This window comes from Trichosurus vulpecula, chromosome 4, assembly GCF_011100635.1.
Source record: "Trichosurus vulpecula isolate mTriVul1 chromosome 4, mTriVul1.pri, whole genome shotgun sequence".
In the NCBI taxonomy this organism is placed as follows: Eukaryota; Metazoa; Chordata; class Mammalia; order Diprotodontia; family Phalangeridae; genus Trichosurus; species Trichosurus vulpecula.
In genome coordinates this window covers 55,197,852-55,222,931 of record NC_050576.1, presented here as the reverse complement: position 1 = coordinate 55,222,931, position 25,080 = coordinate 55,197,852, and the positions used below count along the sequence as shown (strand labels likewise).

General features: G+C 37.8%; 1 protein-coding gene across 2 annotated transcripts; it reads right to left on the bottom strand.

The window, feature by feature from the left end:
• On the bottom strand, nt 1-23,579 carry UHMK1 (U2AF homology motif kinase 1). Of its 2 annotated transcripts, XM_036756334.1 has the most exons (8): nt 23,094-23,579; nt 20,415-20,707; nt 19,487-19,678; nt 17,494-17,588; nt 14,421-14,497; nt 14,148-14,246; nt 13,065-13,153; nt 1-7,710 (listed from the first exon to the last, which is right to left on the bottom strand). In XM_036756334.1, the coding sequence occupies exons 1-8, from the start codon at nt 23,359-23,361 to the stop codon at nt 7,564-7,566; spliced, it is 1,260 nt and encodes a 419-aa protein (XP_036612229.1). In that variant the 5' UTR covers nt 23,362-23,579; the 3' UTR covers nt 1-7,563. The 2 variants fall into 2 exon arrangements, with proteins under 2 accessions (XP_036612229.1, XP_036612230.1); XM_036756335.1 differs by lacking the exon at nt 13,065-13,153 and having other exon boundaries at nt 7,617-7,710; nt 23,094-23,529.
• Nucleotides 23,580-25,080: the final 1,501 nt, after the last annotated feature.

The following is a 25,080-nucleotide window of genomic DNA, read 5'->3' as shown; positions in this document are numbered from 1 at the left end:
TTTGAATAAACAAACAATACATATTTTAAGCTTTATTTCATCACTCTTATCAAGCACACATCAGAAAACATATCAACAGTGCATCATATGGTGAGTCAGTTTACAGCAAAACTGAACAAGGCAATCGTGTTTACAAGAAAATTTACAGCAAACCAACTATATGCAACACAGTCAAACTGAAATGCAGTGTTTATACTTTTAGGGCAAAGGAAAAGTAGAAGACAAATGGAAGTTCTTTGCTATTCAATAGCAAAAAACCTTAATACCCAAAAAGGCTTGAATGGAAAGTTAAAAAACAATTAGTGTCTTTGCATACAATTAGAATAAAGCAGTTTTATTTCTTGGTGTTGACACAAGTCTATATTTACTGTTCTGTTCAATTATTTAAAAGCAAAAACCTTACAGAAGTAGTAAGAAACTCACCTAGACCAGAACCCATCCATAGAGCCAAGAAAGGCCAAGACAAATAGACTAAGCACTGAGACCTTCTGTAGAAATGTCACAGAGACAATGCATTGGATTGTTCACTATGCACTGCAGTTTCCTTGTAGTACTGAGGTGAAGGTGGACGTCAGGAAGAGAATACTCCCCATAACTGGCTTTGGTTTAAGTATTCTTTCTCTTTTTCAATCATAACTTACTCTAAAAAAACCACAATAGTTGTGTATTTCTGGAGTCAATGTAGTAGGTCTTAACATCCACCACCATTTTACTGCTGATAGTGGAGGCAACTAAGATTAAACCTTCTTGATCATAATAAATGGATTTCTGAGAGTGAACAAAAGGTAGCAAAGACAGAAAGCCCTTTGTGGGAGTACAACCCCTGCTACCCAAGCTTAGAAACAGAGAATCTAAAGGAATGTTGAATGATTTCAGATTTTATGAAAGTAAAATAAACAAAAGGGTCAAATACTATGAAAAAAGATATTAAATTATACCAAGTTTCACATTTGTTAAAGTGAACATTCTACATAGATGCACACATAAAAAACCCTACACATCTTTATAAATAAACACTATTTACTCCAATAAGGTGCTATTACTTTGCAGCTAGTGCATACTAATGCCACCTACTATATCCAATGTGCAAATGGAAATACAGAGATGGCTATTTCCCAGTTTATGATGAGTTTACTCACATGGGCGATTCCAAACACCAGTTCCCACTAAAGTCAGCGATCACTGAGTTTAAAATACAAAACAGAAACAAAAAAAAGAGGACTAGGCTTTTTTTTTTTAAGCCTGGCTTCATAAGGTCTAATAAGGATTTTCTGAGGGATATTGGAGGAAAGATAATGAATAGTTCCATTTCAGGTCCTGAATAAGAAGTGCTGTTTTCTTTTTCTTTTAAATGAACTCAAATTTGTAAATAAGTATGCTTAAGATTACTGAGGCCAGTATAGGTAAGACCATTTTCTTACTACTATTTCTCTACTTTTAAATATAAGGAGCTCTACCCAGGAAAACAAAACAATTCAAAAGTCATTTACATGTGGTTTTGGACTATTTTATAAGATTTTATTCTATAGATTCCATGTACTAATAACATTAATTAAATTAATAATATTTTGCACTACCTGAATGCTGGGAAGTGAAGGGTAGTAGGCTTACTGGAAGAAAGGGGAAAGCAATTTCAATTAGAGATAAAAACATTTACCATGGGTAATACACATGTTGACCATTAAAAGTTGATTTCAACAAGTAACCCTAAGTCTTTTGTGAAGGGTTTATTAGAAAAATTTTTATTTATTCCAGTTTGGGTTAGAAGTACGAATTATTTCTATAATAATAGATAGCCTTGTAAAGTGAAAAGAAGACTTGTGGGCAGAGAACCTGGGTTCAAATGCTACCTCTGACACTACCTAGGTGATCTTGGGCAAATCCTTGGGTCTCAGTTTCTTTATTTGTAAAATGAAGGGGCTGGTCTAGATGGCCTCTAAGGTTCCCTCTAACTCTACATTTGTAATCTATGTAATCTTTAATACTTTGTATTAAAATACACTTGCTACCAAAAAAATCAGGATCCATCATCAATATGTAAATTGAGTGAGTTTCCTTCTGAATTTACATTAACATTAATGAGAAACAAGACCAGAAAAAAATGTTAAAAATATCCACCTGTTTTCTCCAAATTATGGTAAAAATTTCTCTACTTTGTGGGAAATTGTATTCCTTTTAGGCAATCATTGGATAATATGTAATCCAATAGTTATGTTGCCACAAACAAAACAGATACGAAGTATAATAATGAAATAAAGCAAATGAAACAGGTGTGAAACATCAACTCCCATAAAGCTGGTAAGAGGCAGCAGAGTATTAGCAAACAGAGCACCGGACCTGGAGCCAGGAAAACCTGGGCTCCAGTCCTGCCTCTGACACTTACTAGCTATATCCATTGACCATGGACAATTCAATTTACCTCTCTACCTGTTTATGTACAAAATGGGAGATTGGACTCAATGACTTCTAAGGTCCCTTCCAGCTCTAAAGCTATGATCCTAGGATCCTATGAAACTTCCTTCAGTATAAAGAAAAGTGAAGAGTTCAGGTCATATAGGAAAAGGAATGGAAAACCTTGTATTAAGAGACCAAAAGGTGTTGTATTCACTGTTTTGCATTCTGAAGACTACTTGATCCAAGTTGTCATTTAGTTAACAGATACTGTACTATTGTCCACTGCTCTTATCATACTGGAAATAGTTTAAATTGTGAAGTTACTTACATATCCACAATACTTGCCACCTACATGTCACTGTGTATCTCTCTTTTAGTGATTATGTAACAGAAAAAAAAACTTATGGGGAGGGGAAGATGATAAATGTGGTACTGTCCTGTGGCAGTAGGTCAAGAAAGTAAACTCAGATAAATATTGCCACATTTAAATTCATGATGCTCCCAAAGCTTAAAATAGTCATACTCCTCTATAACTAAGATAATTTATCTGAACTAAAAGTATCACAAGAGTTGTGGTACAGTTACATTTTTATAGAATCTGGATAATTTTTTATTTATTAAGAAGGCTGACATTACTAACCCTTGCTTAAAAATCCACAATTCTACAAATAAAAATGATATCTTGGTCACCTCAAGAAGAAATGACCACCTTCTGCATGTCAAAAGATGATCCCAGACATCTGTGATACCCCTGATGAGAATACAACAGTACAGATCAAAGACCATCCATCTATGCCTGCTGATACTGCGGCAACTTTAAAAAGGAAATTAGAGCATTGGTGAATATTCATATAGCAGAGTCAGACTGACTGGCTTCAATGACTTGATCATAACAAAAATAAAATCAAACTGGAGGGGGGAGATATGGAATTCTGCCAGACAACTCTATTTTTCCGACACTTATGGCATCAGAAAACCAAATGTAACCAGTTTTCTACAAAAAAGAAACAACTTAAGTAAATACTGAATCCTGAAGAGAGTTACTATATTCTGAAAATTTTCATTCTGAAAGTTCTGCCAGGAGAAAAGTACAAAATTATTTCTCCATTTAGAAGGCTCACAACTGAAATGGTTATTAATATTTTCCAGTAAATACAAGGCACTTGCTTAAATCTTTGCGTATCCACATCCATTAAGCTAAAATTAGTTATCTAAGTGCATGTATACTTGAATCTAAATAATGCCATACCCAGGTATTCTATACATCCTAGGTAAGGGTTACAGCACATGTTAATTTAGTGATGAGCCCTCAAGTGCAACTATGCTGATAAACTCATTTCCACAAAATATTAGTTTTTTTTAAGTCCAATTTAAAGATATGTTATGCTGCAATAACAACTGATATGGCAGGGCACTGTCTAATGAACAAACTTGAAATGGGCCCAACTTATTAATAAAATAAGACTTAAATTATAACTAACATCAATTATATTTGATAAATAATGCCAAATCAATGGCAGGATAGCATCCTCTTTATCAGCAGGTTTTAGTGGCCACACTACTAAATCCCTTATGAAATATTATGTTGAACATTCTGCTGTCATTTTTTCTCTTGGCCTTCTCTGCACATCACTGCAATGTACTCTAGAATTACTTATAATGAATGTGATCAATAGTTATAACATCAGTAAAAGTAATATCATTATTGTAAAAGAGAACACATTAAACAAAGATTTTGGATATTTAAAAGGTTCATTTAATAGAAGGGTAATCTCAGGACTGTTTAGCAGCATGAATCCAAAAAAGAAGGCAAATCTTTACCTTGGTGAGACTCGGGGGAAGAGGATGACTCAAATAAAGGCAGTCTTATTTTCAGGTCAAGTCACAGTAGAAAAGGAACTCCTCAAAAGAGTGATACTGTCTTGATGATTGCAAGGCAAGGAAGACATCCAATAGTAATAACTATAAAGTTTCCTTATTGCAAGAGACTTCATATTTTTTAGTTCCCTTGAAACACAATTGACACTAACCTTTAGTTAGTACTATTCTTGTAGAGTGAGAGGTGTCAAAGTGTAACTCAACAGTCAAAATCACTTCTATTTCCTCCACACGCACAAAAGCTTTGGAAGTTACTACCGACAGCATCTCTCACTGAAGGATTCCAAGGGACCAAAATAGATTGTTTAGAAAGGATTTTATGTATTCACTACTTTTGTGGGAGCAAATGGCAGCTATCTGGTAGTTTTATGTTAATACGATGGAATAGTTAAGTGAAGGAAATTAGGGGAGAAAAATCAACTCAATCAGTACAAGTGCCGGGATAATAGCTGAGAAAAGGAAGTGTAGGCATAAAAGCAGAAAAATAATTACCTGAGTTACAACTTGGCCAGGAGGCTAGGGGTTGAGTGATAACAGACCCCTTTATCCTGCTCCACTGAAAAACGATCAGAAGATCCTTACTGATTTCAAATCATCAAAATCTTACCCTACATTTTATCCTAAAGATGAATTGTAATAAATTGCATTATGTGGTCTGACTTCAAAAGATTAACTATGTGAAAATTAGGATGGGGAAAAGACCAGCCAATATCATCTTTGGTAGTAATGCTAAGCCAAGATCTATGAAAGGCCTTACAATTTCAAACACATTGTAAGTGGCTACAGGTCCTTTGTTTTGTTTTGACTTGATAGTTTTAAAAATCACCTTGGCATCTCAAAGCACTATCTTGCTTAAGCTCACCATAATCTTCTTGATCCTCAAAATGTCGTGTGATAAAATTCTACAGTCTCTGTGTTAACTACACAATACAGTGTACAGTATGCGTACAAAGACGTCATCAGCAGGAAAATAATCAAGTAAAAAACGCTGAGTTCAGCATCAGGATTCCAGCAGCACATTGAACTAACAGTCTACCTGCAGTTTACTTCTGAGGATATTTTTGAAGAGATGAAAATGCTACATCTATTGATGTAGAATACTTTTCATTAAGAAGAATTTACTTGTGTTCTGTGCCCATCAACCTCTATGCCTTCGAAGTAAAGACCCGGTTTTACTAACCACTATGGAAGTTACCATCAAGATAAAAGGAAGATGAGTTCATGTTTCAGGTAAGCTTAGGTTCTCTGCATCACTGGATCTATGGGTGAATCTTAAATCTAGAAAAAAGGGTTCTAAGAAGAAGGTTAAAATAATAGTAATGGTTCTTCATTTAAAAAACACAGTGCACCCTCACTATATTGGTATCTCTGGGGCACATGCCATAGAATCATCTTATAGATGAGACTACCTTATAACCAAGTCCTTTCAGTACATCAATAAATAAGGTCATCTACAATAAAGACTTTTATGAGGAAATTCCAGTATGCCTAAATAACACTAAATATGGCAAACACAGACTCATTTAAAACGCTAAAAAAGCTCACTCTAAAATGAAAATTCTGATTAATCTAATTACAATTAGTGGCCTACACATGTCATACACAAGGCAAGACCATGAAGAGGGTCACTGCTATCAGTTTCCAGTCTGGAAAGAACAAGACATTTTCCTTTTTACAAAAACACTTGGTTCATAAGGGAATAGACAATTCATATTATTATACAATTTTTTACACTCATTAGAAGTTGAAAGCATCAGTGCTATCTATTGATATTCACACTTCCTAATTTTAATACAGTGAAATCCTTTAAAGGAAACATATTAGGGAAAATAGTCTCAAGCACCACTATGAAGAACATAACTGCATAAACAGAATATACATCCAATGAACTCATTAATATTGAAATCCTCATATCACATTTGATTTAGCAGCTCAGATTCTGAATCTCTTAGAGCCAAGTACAGAGGTACTCTTCTGTCTCTTTGCTCTCCACCTCTCCATTAACAACACATCACTATTGCTTTCTAAACCATCTGCAATCCAAAGCCAGTCCACTCAGCTCCTTCAACTGCTGTTTCTACCAAAAAGAAATAAGAGAACATTAAAAAAGAAAAATCTGACCTTCTACATCTTTTGCCTGACTTTTCTTCCCCTTCTTATACATTTTGCCTAATTCCATCCTTTTTGATCCCAGTTTAATTTTTTTTGCAGCAGAGAAAAGCATAGCTCAAGAAGTCTTACTGCTGGGCTTATATAAGCCCTACACCAGACTGGATGATATGAAAATGTATGTGTAGCAAAACTCCTAAAGTAAATAAATTTCTTCAATTCCTTAGATTCACTTTTAAAAGGATTTCAATGTACATTAAAAAAATTACAGTTTAGATTTTACTTTTCCCCTTCTCATTATTCTTCCAATCCCAAAGCTTGCTATAAACTACTCAGGAATGAATGGCCTATTTTGAAATGTATAGAAATTACAACTGAGCACCTATATTACCAAATTTCTTTCTCCTATCTTATAGCTCTGAGACACATAGAGGAAAACAATAAGCCTAAACTGTATTAAGCAACAGAAGACACACATCTGACTTTGGCAACCAAACACACACACACACACACACACAGACACCCCCATACCAGGCATAAAAATTGTGCAAGATTAATCATTAACTTTTCAATTTAAATGCTTCAATTAAAATAAAAATGTTTAGGTAGCCTCACTGGAGTTTCTTTAAAGGAACATTCAGGGCTAAAGTACTCCTTTTAAAAAATCACAACTTCATGTTAAAAACCAACTAGTAAATTACTGCCTAAGCATTCATTACTTAATAGTACTGAGAACATCCAATGCCAGTTATGGATATCAATTATAAGAAAAATTACCTGACAAGACAAAAATAATCTCTAACTGGTGTTAACATCCTAATATTTTTGGTGAAACATTCATTGGAACACGTTATTAGTAACTCTTGCTCCATGACCATACTACTGAATTACTTTTCTGGATTCTAATTGAATGTCAGCACCTGCCCTACTGCAGAGACAAGGGATGCCATATGGATGCTATAAAACACTTCAGTGTTTAGGCAGAAGGTCTCCTGTCCTACCCAGTATGAAGTATGATTTAGTCTGCAATCACTGTTTGGAAAACGCGGTAGGCCAATAGGATTAAATATACAAATTACTCCTGATAGGATGGTAAGCTTCTTTTGCATTCAGATGGGAAACACAATAACCTAGAAAATGGAAGAAGAGGAGCTAACAAGTCTCCTGATAGCAGGTCAGTGATTAAAGCAAGGTTTGGTACAGATATCCCCTCTTATAGGCACTCAGTGGGTAGAATGTAGCCACAACAAACTTCCCATCAAACATCCTTCCAGTCAGTAATTTTTGGGCAGCTTTGGAATCGCCGGCATTTGCATATTCAACAAAGACCTAAGAAGGACAGAGAAAGTAACATTAAGTTTGTTTGCATCAAAACCCTGTTGGAGCACTTTCTTAAAATACAATTCTAGTTAAAAATTAAAAGTTTAAATGAAAATGATTACATTTTTACCATATGAACAGTATAGAGGTGGACAACATTAGCCATGAAGGACAGGTTTAGATGACTCCAGAAGGCAGTGTACGTTTTCCTAGAGGTAACTTCGACTTTTTAGAAAGAGAACAACTGGCCAAATAACCCTTAAATTTTAGCCTAGCGACCTGTCTTCAAAGAAATATCTAGTCTGATATATGGAGATCATCCATCCAAAGGACAGTTAGAGGTAGTATTACATACAACTTACATGCTGAGACTATACTACTTCACTACCATTGTCTGATCCACAGTGTTTCCATTCTCATCTGATGTAGAAAGTAAAACTTTATCTTTATTTTGTCACTATCAGTATTTTGCTTCAGAATAGAAAAGGCTATCTTCTGAAATTTAACTTCAAAGCTATATAATAGGCACTATTCTCTAGATGAATGGTCTCTGCATTTCAAATATGTTGGCCTCCTTTCAAATGGTAGTATCTAGTGCCATATTTGGTTCACAATTACCCCTGCATTTTCTCCTACTAAAGCCTGCCTTGCCAGAGGTTTTATAAACCCCAACAAATTCTGGGTACGACTAATATACTAATATAATTAGTATAAGAATTATTCCCTAGTTGCTCTGTCACAAATTCTAATTTGGCAAGAGATGAAATAAAAATGAGATGGTGGTTTAGAGAAGGATTTTATTTTTAAAGAACTTCTCAGCCACAATTCTACTATCTCTCTCACGGGCAGCTCTTGAACATAAGACAGCTAGGTTTATAACATGCCTATTGATTAAGGATTCTGTCAGTATAAAATGAGTGTATTGTTTATCGGCTAAATCAGGTTTTCAATTATTGGCTTCCACTGCTATATATTCTCCTTATTCTAAATTACACAGAGTTCATGTTTTGGGTTCAGAACATTTATAGCACTTCTATCTGTAATCTCAAAATTAAAAAAAAATGACAAATCAGTAATTGTTTCTTTGGTTCTGGCTCAAATTGATTCATGAGATCTTTATTGAAAAAAAAAACCCTTGTAATTTGTGCTTCATTAAAACACCTGAGGTTTAACACAATAGTGGATTTCATCCCAATACGGCATTTTTTTTTTCCTCCAGAAGAAACATCTCTGAGGCTTAAATCTCATTTAATAAGGCCCATAAAGAACTTCAACACTGCAGAAATGCCTCTAAATTGGAGAAGTGGCCAATTGCCATTAACAGAGGTAATTTTTTCCCTGGTTTCTGTATAAATGAAATCACAGGTTTAGACCCAATAATCGCTCCCTAAATCGAAAATGAGTTCATTTATTTAAATAGGTATTTCTTAAATACCTATTAGTAGCAGAGAAAAAAAAACCAAACCATGGGTTCATGAGTCAGAAAACTAAGATTAAATGCTCATCTCTGCCTCTTATTACCTCTATGACCTTGGGCAAATCACTTAACTTATCCACATTTCCATGTCCTGATCAATAAAATAGGGATAATATTGTTTTGGGATATGTATATGAGTGTATATGTATACATGTGGGTATATCTAAGTATCTATCTTGTCTCAAAGGGCTTGTTCTGAGAAGCAAATAATATAATGGATATGAAAGCACTCTTAGAAACTATGTGGTACTATATTGATGTAATTGTAAGCTCATGTTATTATCATTTTAAAATCTGACCTTAATTGTTCTTGGACCTAACATTCTCAAAATTAGAACTTAAGATGTCCTGAAGCATTTATGACTATTTATTATGACAGTCTCATAGGTTTACTCTGCCTTAAAAGTAAAAAAATGTATAATATACATTTGGCAAATGCCCTTTATTCCTTCAAGACACCATTTGTCCATACTATACAAGAAGAAGATATTTCTTGTCTTGAACAAATTTTTCTGCTCTGATATTTATCCTCTATATTTGGCCTTCAACATGTCTAGAGAGGGAAAGTGATTAGAATACATTCATTTCAATCAATAAATTCAAGGTCGCCTAGCAGGAGACACTGGCAAAACTGCAACTACAATACAGGCCTCTAGATGTCTCCAAGTTCTCTTTCCACTACACCACACACCACTTTTGACAATATCAAGACAGAATGTGATCAGGGAAGAAATCTCTGAATACTTTAAAAAGGTTATGATAGACGCATTTTTAAAAAAATCTCACCCACCTTCCAATCAACCAACAAGAAGCTACTATGTGTATTGGGTATACAAAGACAAAATAAAACAGAAGAGAACAAATTCTTTTATTAAGGGGATTTGTTTGTGAAGTTTGGATTCAGTCAAAAGGCCACGCTTGAGGACCTAGAGGGCCACATGTGGCGTTGAGGCCACAGGTTCCCCACTCTAGCCAAAAGGTGATGAGGACCTAGACTAGGGTGGTGGAAACAAAGGGACAAATGCAAGGGGTGTTGTAGAAATGGAACTGACACAACACTGCAACTGACTGGATACAGGTGATGGAATGAATAGTTAAGGAGGACTGCTAGGTCAAAACCCTGGTGACTGGAAAGACAGGAGTATGCTCAAAAAAACAAAAAAAGGAAGAACAGAAGAGAGGAGGGTTTGGGGGTAAAAGATGATGAGTTCAGTTGGGGATACACTGAGCTTAAGATATCAGTGGGACATTCAGTATCAAACATCAAATAGGTAGTTGGTGAAGCCCAGTATGTTCAGGAAAGATTAAGGATGGATGTATAAATCTGTGAGTCATCTGCATATAGATGATAATTGAATCTGTGGGAACTGTGAGATCTCTGAGAAAGAAGCAATAAAGAGAAGAAAAAGGGGACCAAGACAGAGGGGATGGGGTATGAATGATGCAGAAAAGAATGAGATTTAGTATGCTTCTGGGAGTCACAGAGTTAAGTCCAATAATAATATGCAATAATAACATTTTATTAATAGTGGAAGAAATTGGTTTTTTTCCCTGCTAATTCAATCATCTGAGAAGCAGCATAGCATAGTGGCCAGAGGGCCAACCTCTGGAATCACAAAAACCCAGGTTCCAGTCTTGTCTTAATACAGATTGACTATGAGACCAAGGCCAGATCTTAACCTCCCTTTGTCCAGGTATCTCTCTGAGACCATAAATTATGGACAATGTGTTGATATGCATCAGTGGAAGGAGCTTTCCACACTAGGAATTTCCCATACATAAAATAAGTCTGGATTAAAACAATCCATAGTCAGTGAAATTTTATAGTAAGGAACCTCTCTATATAAGAAGCAGAATGAGAATCTGTCTTTCATGTTGTTTGGGCAACAATAAAAATTTTCCACACATAAGGAAGCCCTCCTCTTAAGTTCACTAACCACCGAATTTTACTTAGAACCACAAGATCATATTGTATGAAAGTGCAAAGATCACATAGGACAATAATTTCATTCATACTAGAGATGTGAAAATGGAGGCCCCCAAAGCCACAATTGGCTACTGGCAGTTTGTGCTAAAACCTTGGCTTTCTGAGCCTGGTCTCACTGTACTTGCTACTATATTACCTGACCTCTCTAATCTCTACTGTTTTTCTCAAGTATTGCCACAGCAAAATTCCATTACAAATACCATGCAACAGACAAAAATACAAATACAAAATTCACTTAATTCCTGTTTGAACTTAGTGCAAAAATATAAATTTTTTTGTGTATATACCTAATATAGTAAATCATCAATAAATAAAAATCCTGGATCTCAAATCTATACTTCTATTCCCTAATATTTCTCCTTATATCTCATCTTGTATAATCAACTGCCTGTCTCTACCTGGACTGTCTTGTAGGTATCTCAAAATCATGTCATCAAAAAATGGAAATTATCATCAATCCCTTCAAGCTTCTCCTTTCCAACCTTTGGAAGGCACTATTCTACTAGTCACTCAGATTTTCATTCATGACATCATCCTTGACTCTTTACTCATTCATATCTAATCAGTGGCTAAGCCTTGTCACTTGCACCATCACAATAATTCATATGTATCCATCGCTTCCTCTACTCACAATGTCATCAACAGAGTTCGAAACTTTGTTGCCTCACACCTAGATTATTATAATAGCCTAAGTGATTTCCCTGCCCTCATATTTCCTCTCTCCAAACTTTTGGAGATAATATTAAGAGACAGTTCTGACAAGGTTGCTCAAAAACTTTCAGTGACTCCCTACTGCTTGAAGCAGTAATGTCAGACTCAAATAAGAAGAGAGCCCTATAGGCTGTATAATGACTTAAAAAAATACAAATCAACATTATCTATGATGTATTGTATTTTTGCTCTGTTAAACACTTCTAATTAACATTTTTAATCTGGTTTATGCAGCACTCAGGAGTTTTGTAGGTTATCAGTCTGACACCTCTGGCCTGTACAGGATAATCCAGGATAAAATACAAGCTTGTCAGCCTAGCTTTTAAGCCGCTCTACAATTTGTTTCCAACCTATCTTTTCAGTCTTAACATTATTCTCCTTCATGAATTTTATATTCCAGTCAAAATGGATTACTTATTGCTTTTCAGCTCTTGGCAAATAGCAGGTGCTTAATTTATACTATTTAAGCACACACTGGATAGCCAGTTGTTGAATATGTTACAGGAAGGATTCCTTTTATATACAGATTGTACCAGACAGGTCCCTTCCAATTCCAAAATTCTGTCATCATTTGATTCCCATATCCCAAGTTCCACAAGCCAGCTTGCCATCTTCACATAACCTGTCCACACATGGCAGGAAGGCATCACCTCATTTGTGGATTTCAGAATCCTTAGGTTCTTTTCAGTTCCATTCAGGTGCCACTTCTGTGATACTTTTTCTAACTCTTCAAGTCTGTTGATGTCTTTCCCTCCTTGCATTTATTATTAAACTATCTTGTGTGTATCTGTGTGTAAAGGATTATAGATGTGGAACTGGAAGGGACTACAGAAGCCATTTAATGCAACCTCCTTATTTCACAGATAAGGAAACTAAGACCAAGGAAGTCTGGTGATTTGCCCAAGTTTATCTGGTAGTGAGCATTAGAAGTGAAGTTTTGAACCTGGATCCTCTGACTCCAAAGCCAGTGCTCTTCCCACTTTACTATATGCTCCATCCCTCAGCAGACTGTAAGTTCCTTAAAAAAAGGAACTGCTCCATCTTTGGCTCTGAATCTCTAGCACCAAGTACAGTGGACTGACTGCACAGGCAGGTGCTTAGTAAATGTTGAAATGGGAAAAATATTCTTAAAATGTTCATTCAATTCATGTGGACTGTACCGCTCCTGCTCCCATACCATCTGCTTACCTGACCTCTGCCAGGATTCTCCTTTGGAACAAGCAGAGACACCACTGGCCCATACTTCTGACACTCCTCTCTCACATCTTCTACCACATCTGATTGTTAAAGCAAAATGATAGTAACTCTCTTGCTTATAAATAGCAAGCTTTCACCTATTAGAACATTTTAATACTAGCTAACACTTATACAGCATTCTGAAGTTTGTCAAGTATTTATCACATGTAAACTCATTTGACTTAGAATATCAAACATTTCAGAAATGAGAAACCAAGGTACTTTCTCTAGTACTCTAAGGTTCAGTGTAAGTATTAAATAACCATTTAATTTTAATGATGGCTTCTGATGGAACAAACTATTTGAACTCAGCAAATACTATCAAATGATAGTGCTGCCTATCTGAATTAATAAAAACATAAGCATTAGAAAGCTATTTCAGTAAAGAATTATCTTAATACTATACCAGACATAGAAGCATAAAATGTGCACAATTTAATAGTATGAAAGCCAATAATTCAGACATTCAAAGCATCGTGCCCTATGGTTGGCACAGTGTAGATTCAAAGAAAATGTTACATGTGGCCCTGCCACATATAAAGGAAGATATAAGATACCCACAAAGGTAAAATATACACACACAAAAACACAGAGTCTATAACTAGCAATGGCTATTGGAATTGTACACGCGGCTAAGTATGAAAAAAGGTGGAAGGAAGGGTTCAAGGAAATAAGCAGGTAAGTAAAACTAGGTGAAGTTAGTCTGGGAAAGTTTCATGGAAAAAGGAGTTTGGGGCAAAATTTTAAGTGAGAAGAGGGAGGGGTGGCATTAAATATGGAAAGGGTAAAAAGATGTGGCGATGTAGACCTGGGAACTGGTATGCAGAGTATAATGAAAAATAACAGAAAAAAGGAATTCATCATGGTAAGAAAGGAAAAGGTACCTCATGAGCACTTTTGAAAAACCTGAAGACAAAAACAAAGTAAATGTCCTGAAGCAAATTTTAACTTTAAAATATATATCTAAAAGTTTCTAAAAACTCAAACCAGTGACCCTCCCTAATTCTCTGTTGAGATTACAGATTATTGATTTACCTTCATATTCTTCCTCATTCTCAAGATAGTCATCATCCAAAACATTCAGCAGTCTTAACACAGGAGTAGGAAGCATTACCAAATCTTCAATATGAGGGGCTATTAAAACAGGTTACATTGTTAAAATGAGAACACTCTAGAAAAACAATTTCGTAGACAGCAGTAGAAAGACAAAAGGAAAAGTGAATTGACTAAGAACATTCATTAGCTCCAATAATACAGGCGATTTTCAACTGATCAAAAGAGAATTTATGCTTTACAACTGTCACTTACCAAAAGGAATGCTAAAGAAGGGACTGCACAGTGCCATGTCAGCTGGAATTCTTCTGCCTGGGTCATCATGAAGCATGCTAAAATAGGAAAGAGTTTTCTCCTTTAATTCAAACCATTTTAAATAACATATTGAAAAATTCCTGGTATCATTGCAAAGTTGAACTACAAAGTCTACATACTAACAGTGAGAGAAAGAAGAGAAATTGAATTTAAAGTTAACTGAAACTGTTCCATACTCATCTGAAATCATAAATATAATTTACAGTAATGTTAAAGAGTCACACTTTCACTGGGATCCCCTTTCCTTTTGCACTGAGAAGTCTACTGATCATCCACTTCCGATCAATAAGCTCAGTGAAAATTGGGGGAAAGAAAGTAAAATTCAACGACTAGAATTACTGTGCTTCTTACTTCAGATGCAGTTTCGCAATTATCATATTTTATCATTACAAAAATGCTGTGGGGAAACAGCAAGTAATGAATACATTTATTTTAGTTTATAGATAGCAAGACAGAGGCACAAAGAGATTAAATAATCGATTCAACATTAAACACTCACTAAGCACCTACTGAGTACAACAACTGCCCTGTTGGCCATCAGGGGAGATCAGACAAGAGCTTCAAGAAGCTGACAGCTGAAGAGGGGGGTAAGATACAGACAGACAACTCTGACATACAATCACTTGTGGCAAGTTTGTGGCAGAGGTGCAAAACAAGCCTCTGATGTGAAGGACCAAGAAATGCCTTCCGGCAGCGGCACCTGAGTCGGATTATGAAAGAAACAAAGAGGGTAGCGGATATTGCAGTCTTAGGAAGTCATAAAGCACAGACACAACAGTGGGAGAGTTCATACAGAGGATGTGTTTTTGGAACAAAGACCAGCCCTGAGTACTAAGAGAAAAGTCGGAAAAGGCAGGGTGGCAGGCAGCACCAGAGTGTGGTCAGCTCCTCCTCAGATAGAACCTAAGACTTTGTCTGAAACTCTCCCTTTGAGCATGTCTTTACCCTCTCCATGACAGATTTTTTTTATATGCTCTCCCATACTCTGTGCCCCCAACCCCAATAGGTAATCTCCATGTCAGCAGGATCTATCTTTTTTCTTTGTGTTCCCAGAACTGAGCACATAGTACCAGAAAGAACAGACACTACAGAAGTGCTTGTCAAATTGAAATTGTACAGGGCCTTGAATACCAAACAACTTTATTCAACAGGCTACAACAAACTAAAGAAAATTTCTGAACAGGAGACGTATGTCAAGTCAATGCATGATTTGCCCGTGTTAACTTTCCCCAAACAATGACACCAACAATGGACTTAAATCTCCCAATTTTTTATTGTAGTCTCTTTCTATTAGGTTATTCTGCCTTTCAAATGAAATATCAATTATTGTTTTTTCAGTCTTTAAATTATCCTTTCAAGGCTACTGCAAAGGCAAATGATTTATCAAACATTCAATTACTATGGTCATTTACTACCGTGTCCTGCGTACCTAATCTATTCCACTGATCCATCACTCTATTTCTTTGCCAGTACCAGATGGTTTTGATGATTGCCATTTGTATGGCTAGGCCACCTTCCTTTACAATTTTTTTTCATTAATTCGTGCGATATTCTTGACCTTTTGTTCTTTCAGATGAATTTTATTATTTTTTTCTAGCTCTGTAAAAGTTTTTTTAGTAGTTTGAATGGTATGGTGCTGAGTAAGTAAATTAATTTATGCAGAATTGTCATTTTCATATTGGCTCAGTCTACCCATGAGCAATAGATATTTTTTCCAATTGTTTAGATCTGACATTATTTGTGTGAAAAGGGTTTTGTAATTGTGCTCATACAGTTCCTGGGTTTGCCCTGGTAGGCAGACTCCTGAGTATTTTGTATTGTCTACAGTTATTTAAAATGGAATCGTAAATGATTTAAAACAATCCCAGCTAATTAATCATCTATCATCATATGGCAATGAACACATGGTCTTTTTGTTTCTTTTTTTGTTGTGTGTAAAATAATATTTGTGAAACCATAATTCAATCAAGAGATCCATTTTTTCACAACCTCTCTCTCTCTACAGCATGCTCACTTCTGGCCAGAAATCAAAAATGTCATCTTTAATACTACATTCTCATTTACTTATAAGCTATACACAGTGTACTTGGATTTATTTGAAAGATATCAGAAACGTTCCTGCCCCCCAAAAGCTCTTAAAAACAAATAATTTTATACATTTTTGATTCTATAAAAAGTACAAGGCTTTTTGTTTTAAACCTCATAGCTAACATTGTCCTTCATTTTAGGATGATTTGGAAGCCCCTTTCCCTTTATGCCGAGAAGTCCACTGATCACCCACTTCTGATCAATAAGCTCAGTGAAAATTGGGGGGAAAGAAGTAAAATTCAACAACTTGAATTATTGTGCTTCTTCCTTCACAAGCATTTTCACAAATATTATTATATTTTGTCATTACAAAAATGCTGTGGGAGGGATAGCAAGTAACGAATATATTTCGCTTTGTGAATAGCAAGGCACAAAGAGATTTAAGCAACCAATTCAACATCTAAGTGACCTTAAAAATATTCTCCTTCTCCCTGAAGTGTAAACAGCTGCCCAAAGCTTCAAGAAGCCAAGGAAATTTGGATTTTTTTTTTAACCAGTAGTTAATAAACAGCTGCCAGGTCAGTTTTAGAAAGGGTACAGTTTCTGGTTCTCAACAAAAAGAAACTCATAACTCTTTTGAATACAACATTCACTTCAAAATTCCCAGAGCACTTTTACATAACTTCACCTGCTCCTACACTTCACATTAAAAATCATCACATACAGGGAGTTTAGCAACTTGCATAGGAGCCTATTATTTACCAAATATCTGAACCAGCGTTCAAACCCAGGTCTCCTGGCCCCACGACCAGCACTACATTGTACCACAATGTAGCAGGTAAGCCATCTCAGAATTCTGACTCTTAATACAAAGTAACTTCTACACGATACATAAGTACTTCTTGGAGAGCAAAAACTCTTATGTGTTTGAACAACTTCATTTATTAATTATGGCAAATTTAAATTTAAGAAGTGTGTAATGTACCTTTTGATAAGGTCTCTGAGGTGATAGGCTGGGATTGCAGAGGTCACCACAGCTTTACTGGCAAATATGTGATCAATGATAGCTGAACTGTTTGCCTGAGGGAGGAGAGAGAGAGAAAGGAAGAAAGGACATTGTTTGATAACTCCATTCAATCCTACTAGCACTGAATATTTCTTATAACAATATGTTATGTCTTATGGGGATAAAAAAATATAGGACATAGTATCTGGCCTCAATGAGCTTACGACATAATATAATTAGGGACAAGTGATGTGTAAATGAACTCTAGCACAAAAGTTATTGCATAATTTTGTTGTTGTTCAGTCATTTCAGTCACGTCGGACTCTTCATGACATTGGAGTGGTTTACCACCTCCTTCTTCAGCTCATTTTATAGATGAGGAAAGTAAGGCAAACAAGGTTAAGTGACTTGCCCAGGGTCACACAGCTAGTAAGAGTCTGAGGACACATTTGAACTCAGGACCATGAGTCTTCCTTACTCCAGGCCTGGCACTCTATGCACTGTGCCGCCACCTAGCTGCCAGCTGTGTAACAGCATAGTTCAAATGAGGTATATGAACATCAAGTGCAAACTGGATTGAACAGATGCTTTATGGAGTGGCTGCCAGACTTCAAACTTTCTTCACAATTGCCTCATACTACTGTTCAGTAACTGGACAACACCGAACAGCTGTGTTGGTAAATGCTGAATAAGCACAGGGAGATAGGAGAAGGCAATGATTTGATTTGTGACCTTTCCTGCTTACTTAATTGAAGACCCTTAAGGCAATGTTCTCTTTTGTAATTATTGGTTTGAAAATCCATACCTGTTATTTATTACACTGAATGAGCAACATACTCTAGAAATATCTGCAGCATATGGTGAGAATCTGGGCCTCGTAGAAGGTACTTTTTTAGTGCAGAAAAAAATCCATGGAATTATGGCAATCTCTATCTACACCAGAGGGGTTCAAAAAAGTACAGAACACAGACGTACGTACCTCTGTACATGTTCGGATCCAGTAAGCACGGGTAGTTGGTATCTAAGATGTATCTTTTTTTTCATATCTGACATCTATATGTGGTTTCTAGCACAGTTTTTATCGCTTATCTATCTGTATGACACATTTCATTTACAATTGTATCTCTCTCCCACTGAACAAGCATGGTGGAGAACAGCAATGTGCTCCCTCTTCACTAGGCTTGTTTTGTTACTGCATTCCTCACACACAACAGGAGGCAGACTCTTGGAGTTAAAAGAACATAGGATTCGGAATCAGAGGACATGGGTTCAAATCCTAGCTCTACTCCACCCTCCTTTATCAGCCCTTGGGTATGTTCATTCCACCCAAAGTAAATGCTAACAGCACACATTAGGTGAGTGTTCCTTCCATGTCCTGCAACATCAGCAATATAATGAGCAAGAGTTGGGACTGATCCATGTTCTGTTGTGGTACAAAGTGCTGGATCAGTGAGTCAATAAATACTTGCTGACAGATACCAAAGTTGCTCTGATTTCTTGGCATGGCATTATTCATATGATTACAGGACTAACTTCCCTAAAGTACTGAAATTACAAAAAATACCTTACAATTTGTATAGAAGTTCACATTAATTTTCTTTTAGTGATTGCCTTTTTTTTTCATAGCGCACTCTTTTCTCCCTAACCACCCTCCCTTCTACTGGATAATTCCTTATAGCAGAGAAAAACATTTCAAGCGCTTTAGATTTTTCAAGCTTTTGACATCTATTCTCTCATTCGATAAGGGAAGCAGGATTTACAAGCATTCTCCCCATTTTAGAGATGAGAAAACTCAGTCTCAAAGACAGTGACTTGTTCACAGCTGCAAAGACATTAAGAGCAGAGGGTTGGAAAAGAGCGATCACAGAATCTTCAGGGTGACTATTCTTATCTAAAGTGGCGTTTTTACATAGGTCAATATGATAGAAATATCTATTCACAAGCTCAAAATCAAAGCAGTGGACCAGCTCACCTTCCATTCCTGAGATCTGACTGTATGCTTCAGTTTCATTCCTGAGAACATTTCCAGTAAGATGATTCCGAGGCTCCACAGATCAACAGCTGAGGTACATTCCGTTTCACTCTGTAGCCCAGCCTGGGCCAAACAATTCTGCAATTCTGCTTCTGGAGCCCGATACCCGTCTGTCTGGATATACTTTACATCCTAACGATGAGTAAGAATAGAACAATACAAACCAACTGAGAAGAGAAAATGCTTCCAGCTCCCATATTTGTCTGTCATACAATATACTCTTTCTAATAGCTCACTGCCAAGTCAGCAGTGTTGATGGCATCATGAAATGGCTATTCTAATTTTTGGCATAGTAGTTAAGCTGTTCCTACAATTAAGCATATTATGTATGCTTAGATTCCCAGGGCAATAAAAGTGCAAAAGTACATTTACACAGAATTTTCATATCCACAAGGTACTACAAATTAGGGCACTCAACAGAGACCCAATAAACCATGATAAAGGGAGCCTACTACAGCTACCAGATGAATTCTGGTAGGAACGGTGGTCTAGACCCTTAAGAAATACTAGAATCACAGCAATCAGGCAGATACTCCTGCAGACATCTGCCAAATAGTACCAGAGAGCTGCCTTTTAATTTTTTTCCTCTACCAACAAATACTTTGATACCTTTGCATTTGCAATCTTTTTTTTTTTTTTTAAGGCAGTAGTAGCAGAAGAAATACAAGATTCCTATCTCAGTGCCCTCAGGAAACTTGCTAGACATAAAAGAAATTTTGTTCCCTTCTTCCCTGACATTCCATTATGTCAGATAAAATTGTCTCCAAACTCCAGTTAAACCACTCCTGCTAAGAAATATAAGTCCATAGACTGGCTTAGATTACTAAATCATGCTGCTTTCAATTGGGATAAAAGGAGAGCCTCATACCTGATTGCCTTCTTTGAAGCTAAGACCAAAGTCAATGAGTTTAAAGCACTCGTTCTCTGCACTCCATAGTATGTTACGTGGCTTTAGGTCTGCATGGACATAACCCTCATGGTGAAGAAAAGCCAGGGCCTCTAAAACATCTCTGGCACAGTGCTGGATCATCCACATGGAACACCCTTGGTGACTAGAATATAAAAGTAGTTCCGAAACACTGACATCCAGGAGTTCAAGAAGTAGACAGCGTGATGGCATGTTTGGAGAAAATTGGATCGTAAATACTCCATACAGGGTCACTAAAACAAAAAACAAATTATAGATTCCAAAATCAATATGAGAAGTTAGAGTGTGATCTTGACAAGGATAATATTAAAAGATAAACACGTATTCTAATAACAAGCCTCTTGGCAACCAGATCAAAACACACACATTTAACTGCATATGATAATCTTTAAAAGTTGATTACAAAACACATTAACTATTACAAACAGTTTCAAATTTCAACAAGCACTAGGTAGTGATAGAATATGAATTTAGAATGTAAAATAAAACAGATCATAAACAAAATGAATGCCACAAGATAAAACAATGGGGGGGGCTGACATACCAAATATGTCAGATTATAATAGGAATTATTAGTCATAATAGGAGAGATAGAGTTGTAGAGTGGATAGAAAGCCATTCTCAGGCTCAAGAAGACCTTGGTTTAAGACCAGCCTCTGACACATACTGCCTGTGTGACTGTCTATGTCACAACCTCTCAGTACTGCAGAGAAAATGTTGATTAGCACTGGTAGAGGAAGTTTCCTCAATGAGTTCTTTAGGCCAATGAAATCACAGGTCCAGTTCCTATCCTCTTAGTCACTTAATAAACTGGGGAAGCTCAATGACACTTAAACTCATATTTTCAAAGAAATTCAGTAAGTCTTTTAGGACTGAAAAATGAATTTTACCACCTTTATATTTTTCTTAAGTCCCCTTCATATTTACTAGTATCATAGAGAGATATACATCAATCAGTAATAAAAGTATATCACTAGTAGTATGAATTTCTTCTTTCAAAAAGGAATTTGAAAACTGTCAGCAAATCAAAAAGGAAAAGTGCTACTTTTTGTTAAAATAACTACAGATAATCCTATGTTCATCATGAACCTTCATGGTCAATCTTCAACAACAATTATATTTCATATAAGAAATAGTAAAGAACATCATATTTTGTAATCTTACAGTATTGACAAACATATAAAAATGACCTATATCTTCAAACCTATTTCATGAATATATCCTCACAATACAGGGTAGTTTACTTTTCTTGAAAAGGACTCTTTATTTCAAAATAGATCATCCAGAAAAATGGTAACCATGTTAGGATCACAGACTTAATAGCTATAAAGCTTCTTATGGATCATCTAGTCTAAGTCCTCATTTTCTAGAATAAGAAATGGAAGCCCACATGGAGGCTAAGTCAGTGAGTAGAATATGCCAAGACCGGAGATCAAATGCCAATCTCAGACACTAACTAGTGGTGTGACCCTGAAGGAGTCACTTAACCTGGAGATAATAATAGCATCCTGCCTCCCAGAGTTGTTGTAAAGATAAAATGAGATAATTTTATATAGGAGTTTTCAAACCTTAAGGTGCTATACAAGTGATAGCTGTTATTGTAATGATAACTAATACAAATAACAGCTATTAATCACTTGCCCTTTCGCATATGTTATCAGTTATTAACTGACTTACCCAAAGTCACACAATTATAATAATAATAGCTATTACTTGCCTGAGATTTTCCAACTCCAGATTAATTTATTCATTTAATAAACATTTACTAAAATAAGCTGGCGAAGGAAATGGCAAACTACTCCAGTACCTTTGCCAAGAAAACCCCAAATGTGGAATCATGAAGGGTCAGACAGGAGTGAAAGGACTGAACAACAAACAACAAAAATATTCATTAAGTGTCTACTATGTATGAGGCAGAGGTTGTTCTACTTGTGTTAAATGCTTTTAGGCATGTTTATGGGCAAGCCAAACAACTCAGATTCAGAAAACAATACTTGGGTAGGTTCTCCTCTATGATCGAGCATAGTGTCAATTAACGGCAGTTATAAGCCACAGATGGGTATGCCTCGGGACCCGCACCTAACTTAATCACGTTATGGGCACTCGAAATATTTCCCTTTCTTTTCCAGCGCTTATACACAGTGCCTGGCACATAGTAGGCACTTAGTAAATGATTGCTGAATTGAAAAGGCCCGTTGGGGGAAATGGGGAGAGATCCTGTATAAGAGGTCACTGTGTAGCAAAGCAACGTCTCTTTCGGATCCTGACACTGATGAGGTGAAAACACATCTCACAGCACTGACCCACAATGACAAAGGACTCTAAGAGGACGCCTCCCAGTCCCACTCTGTAACCCACCCACCCCCAGGTAATAAGTCCACCCTGGGAGCAATCAGTGACCTCCTTGGGAGAAGGACGATTAAAAGCGGAGCGTCCGGGTTATAGGGGAGACCCCGGAGGCGGGACCGCGGCGAACTGGGGAGCTCTGGGGGCTAGAGGAGGGTGACCGCGGCCGTGGGGGGAGGGGAAGGTAGCCACGGCTTGCGGGGGGGAGAGGAGAGGCGGGCCGCGGGGTGGGGGTGGTGACCCTGGGCGCGGGGAGGCGGCGGTGACCGTTACCGATGTTTCGGTGGCCCTGTAACTGCTCCAGCGCCGCCCTCTCCTTGCGAAAGCCGTACTCGGCGGCCGAGGCCGCGGCTCCAGTGGTGCCGGGCGGCAGGAATTGCTTGAGGGCCCCGGGCGGCGATCCGGGAGTCCCGCAGCAGCGCACCCGGTACACGGAGGCCGAGGAGCCGCTGCCCAGCCGGCTCTGCACCTGCCAGAGCCGCCCGAAGGCCTCCAGGAAGCGGGGCGGCTCCGCGCCCCACACGCAGCCAGACCCCGCCATGACGGGCTGAGGGGAAGGCGGCAGACGGGCAGGAGAGCTGGCGCGGAGCCCGGGACACGCCGGAGGGGCCCGCGGTCACATCCCCGTCAGCGGGGCCAGCGACTCCGCTGTCTGACGGATGGCCGCAGCGACCAGCGCGACGGCAGAGACTTCAGGCCGCCATGACAGCGGAAGCCCCCTGGGGATGCCGGAAGTCGACGAAGAGCCAATTCCAAAGCAGGACAAACAAAGTGGGCGGGGCCAACATAGAATGGACTTGCGCAGTTAGGAGGCAGCTTTGACAGGCGTTTGATAGCTGGGGGAGAAACCAGCCGAGATGGGAAGGGGCCAACGCTGGCACAGCGTTTGGCCTCTCCACCCTGGGACAACGACGACTGCCTCATAGAAGGACCCTTATTCAATTAAATTAAATCAAATGAGATATTTGTAAAGCGTTTAGCGCAGGGCCTGGCACGTAGTAGGCGCTTAATAAATGTTTCCTTTCCCCACCCCCTTCGTACTCGCCCCTGTGGAGGGGGTGCGGGGCGGGGGGAGGGGGGGAGGGGAGTTGGCATGGCCATAACAAGCTGGTGCCCCAGGAGCCTGCCAGCTGCTTAGGGCGTTTTCATATCAGTTCTTAACAGTCTCTCCCTTTTTTTTTTTTAACGATACATTCTACACTATAAAATGGCAGACCTGATTATATGTGATGACCAATCTTGGCCCGAGGAGCTTGATAACGAAACATTTCTGTCCTCTCTGTAGAGAGGTGGGGGCCTACAGACATGGAGTTACATCTACTGTCGGATGATTGGTTTTTCGAGGACGGGAGGGAGAGAGGAAGGAAAGGAGGGCCATTTTAAAAGTTTACTATATTCTAGGCACCATACTAAGCATTCAGGATACAAACACACACAAAAAGACAGTTCCTGCCCTGAAGGAGTTTACATTCTAATGGGGGAAGACTGGACAGCAAAGGGAGCTGAGAAGTTGAGGAGGGGTGAGGGTTAGTAATGAAAGTACTAGCCGGAGCAGAGGCTAGAGGGGTATGTCTTTGAAATCCAGAAAGTCAGGAACAGGTTTGGGAAGAAAATGAAGGCACGTTGGCTTGGGCCCTTCCACAGAATGGAAGCTCCAAGAGGAACTCATCAATGGGAAAAGGTAGGGGGGTGGAGAGACTCTGGAGAAGAAAGTCAGGAACAGGAGTAGGAAGAGAGTGAAAGGGAAAAGGGTTAATTGGGAAGGCAGATTATTGAGAAGCAACAGTGGTGTGAATAAAGCACCAATTCATTTTTTTAATAAGCACCCACTCTGTACAGCTTTCCTAGAACTGTACTCTTCAAAAAAAAAGAGTGAACAAAAGGAAGCTTGGTCCACTTTCTCCAGGATGTTGAAGCAAATGATCTTGTCTCCCACCTTGAAACAGAAGCAGAGGAATGAACTCTGAACTGAGAGCCCTAATGAAGCATGAGACTGCACTATTTTCCTCAAAGAACCTCATCTCAAGTAATCCTTTTCCTATAGTTGAAGGAAATTACTTCCTGACCTCCAGGTAAGGTAAGACATGATTTTTCAGTCTGACACTTTTCTCTGGTTAAACCCCACCTCCTTTACCATAATAAGTTTCAGGGATATATGACCTAAGTTTAAAAAGTCACATAATCAATCAAATTTATATTGAGCACTTTGTCTTAAACACTATGCCTTCTATGTACCCAACATTATGCTGGGCACTGGGGA

Coding starts and splice junctions, on each gene's coding strand:
- UHMK1 (XM_036756334.1), bottom strand. CDS start 23,361: ATGGCGGGGTCTGGCTGCGTGTGGGGCGCGGAGCCGCCCCGCTTCCTG. Junction 19,679..20,414: donor GCTTCAAAGAAGGCAATCAG/GTATGAGGCTCT, acceptor ACTCATCGTTAG/GATGTAAAGTATATCCAGAC. Junction 14,247..14,420: donor CTTCTTTAGCATTCCTTTTG/GTAAGTGACAGT, acceptor CTGTTTTAATAG/CCCCTCATATTGAAGATTTG.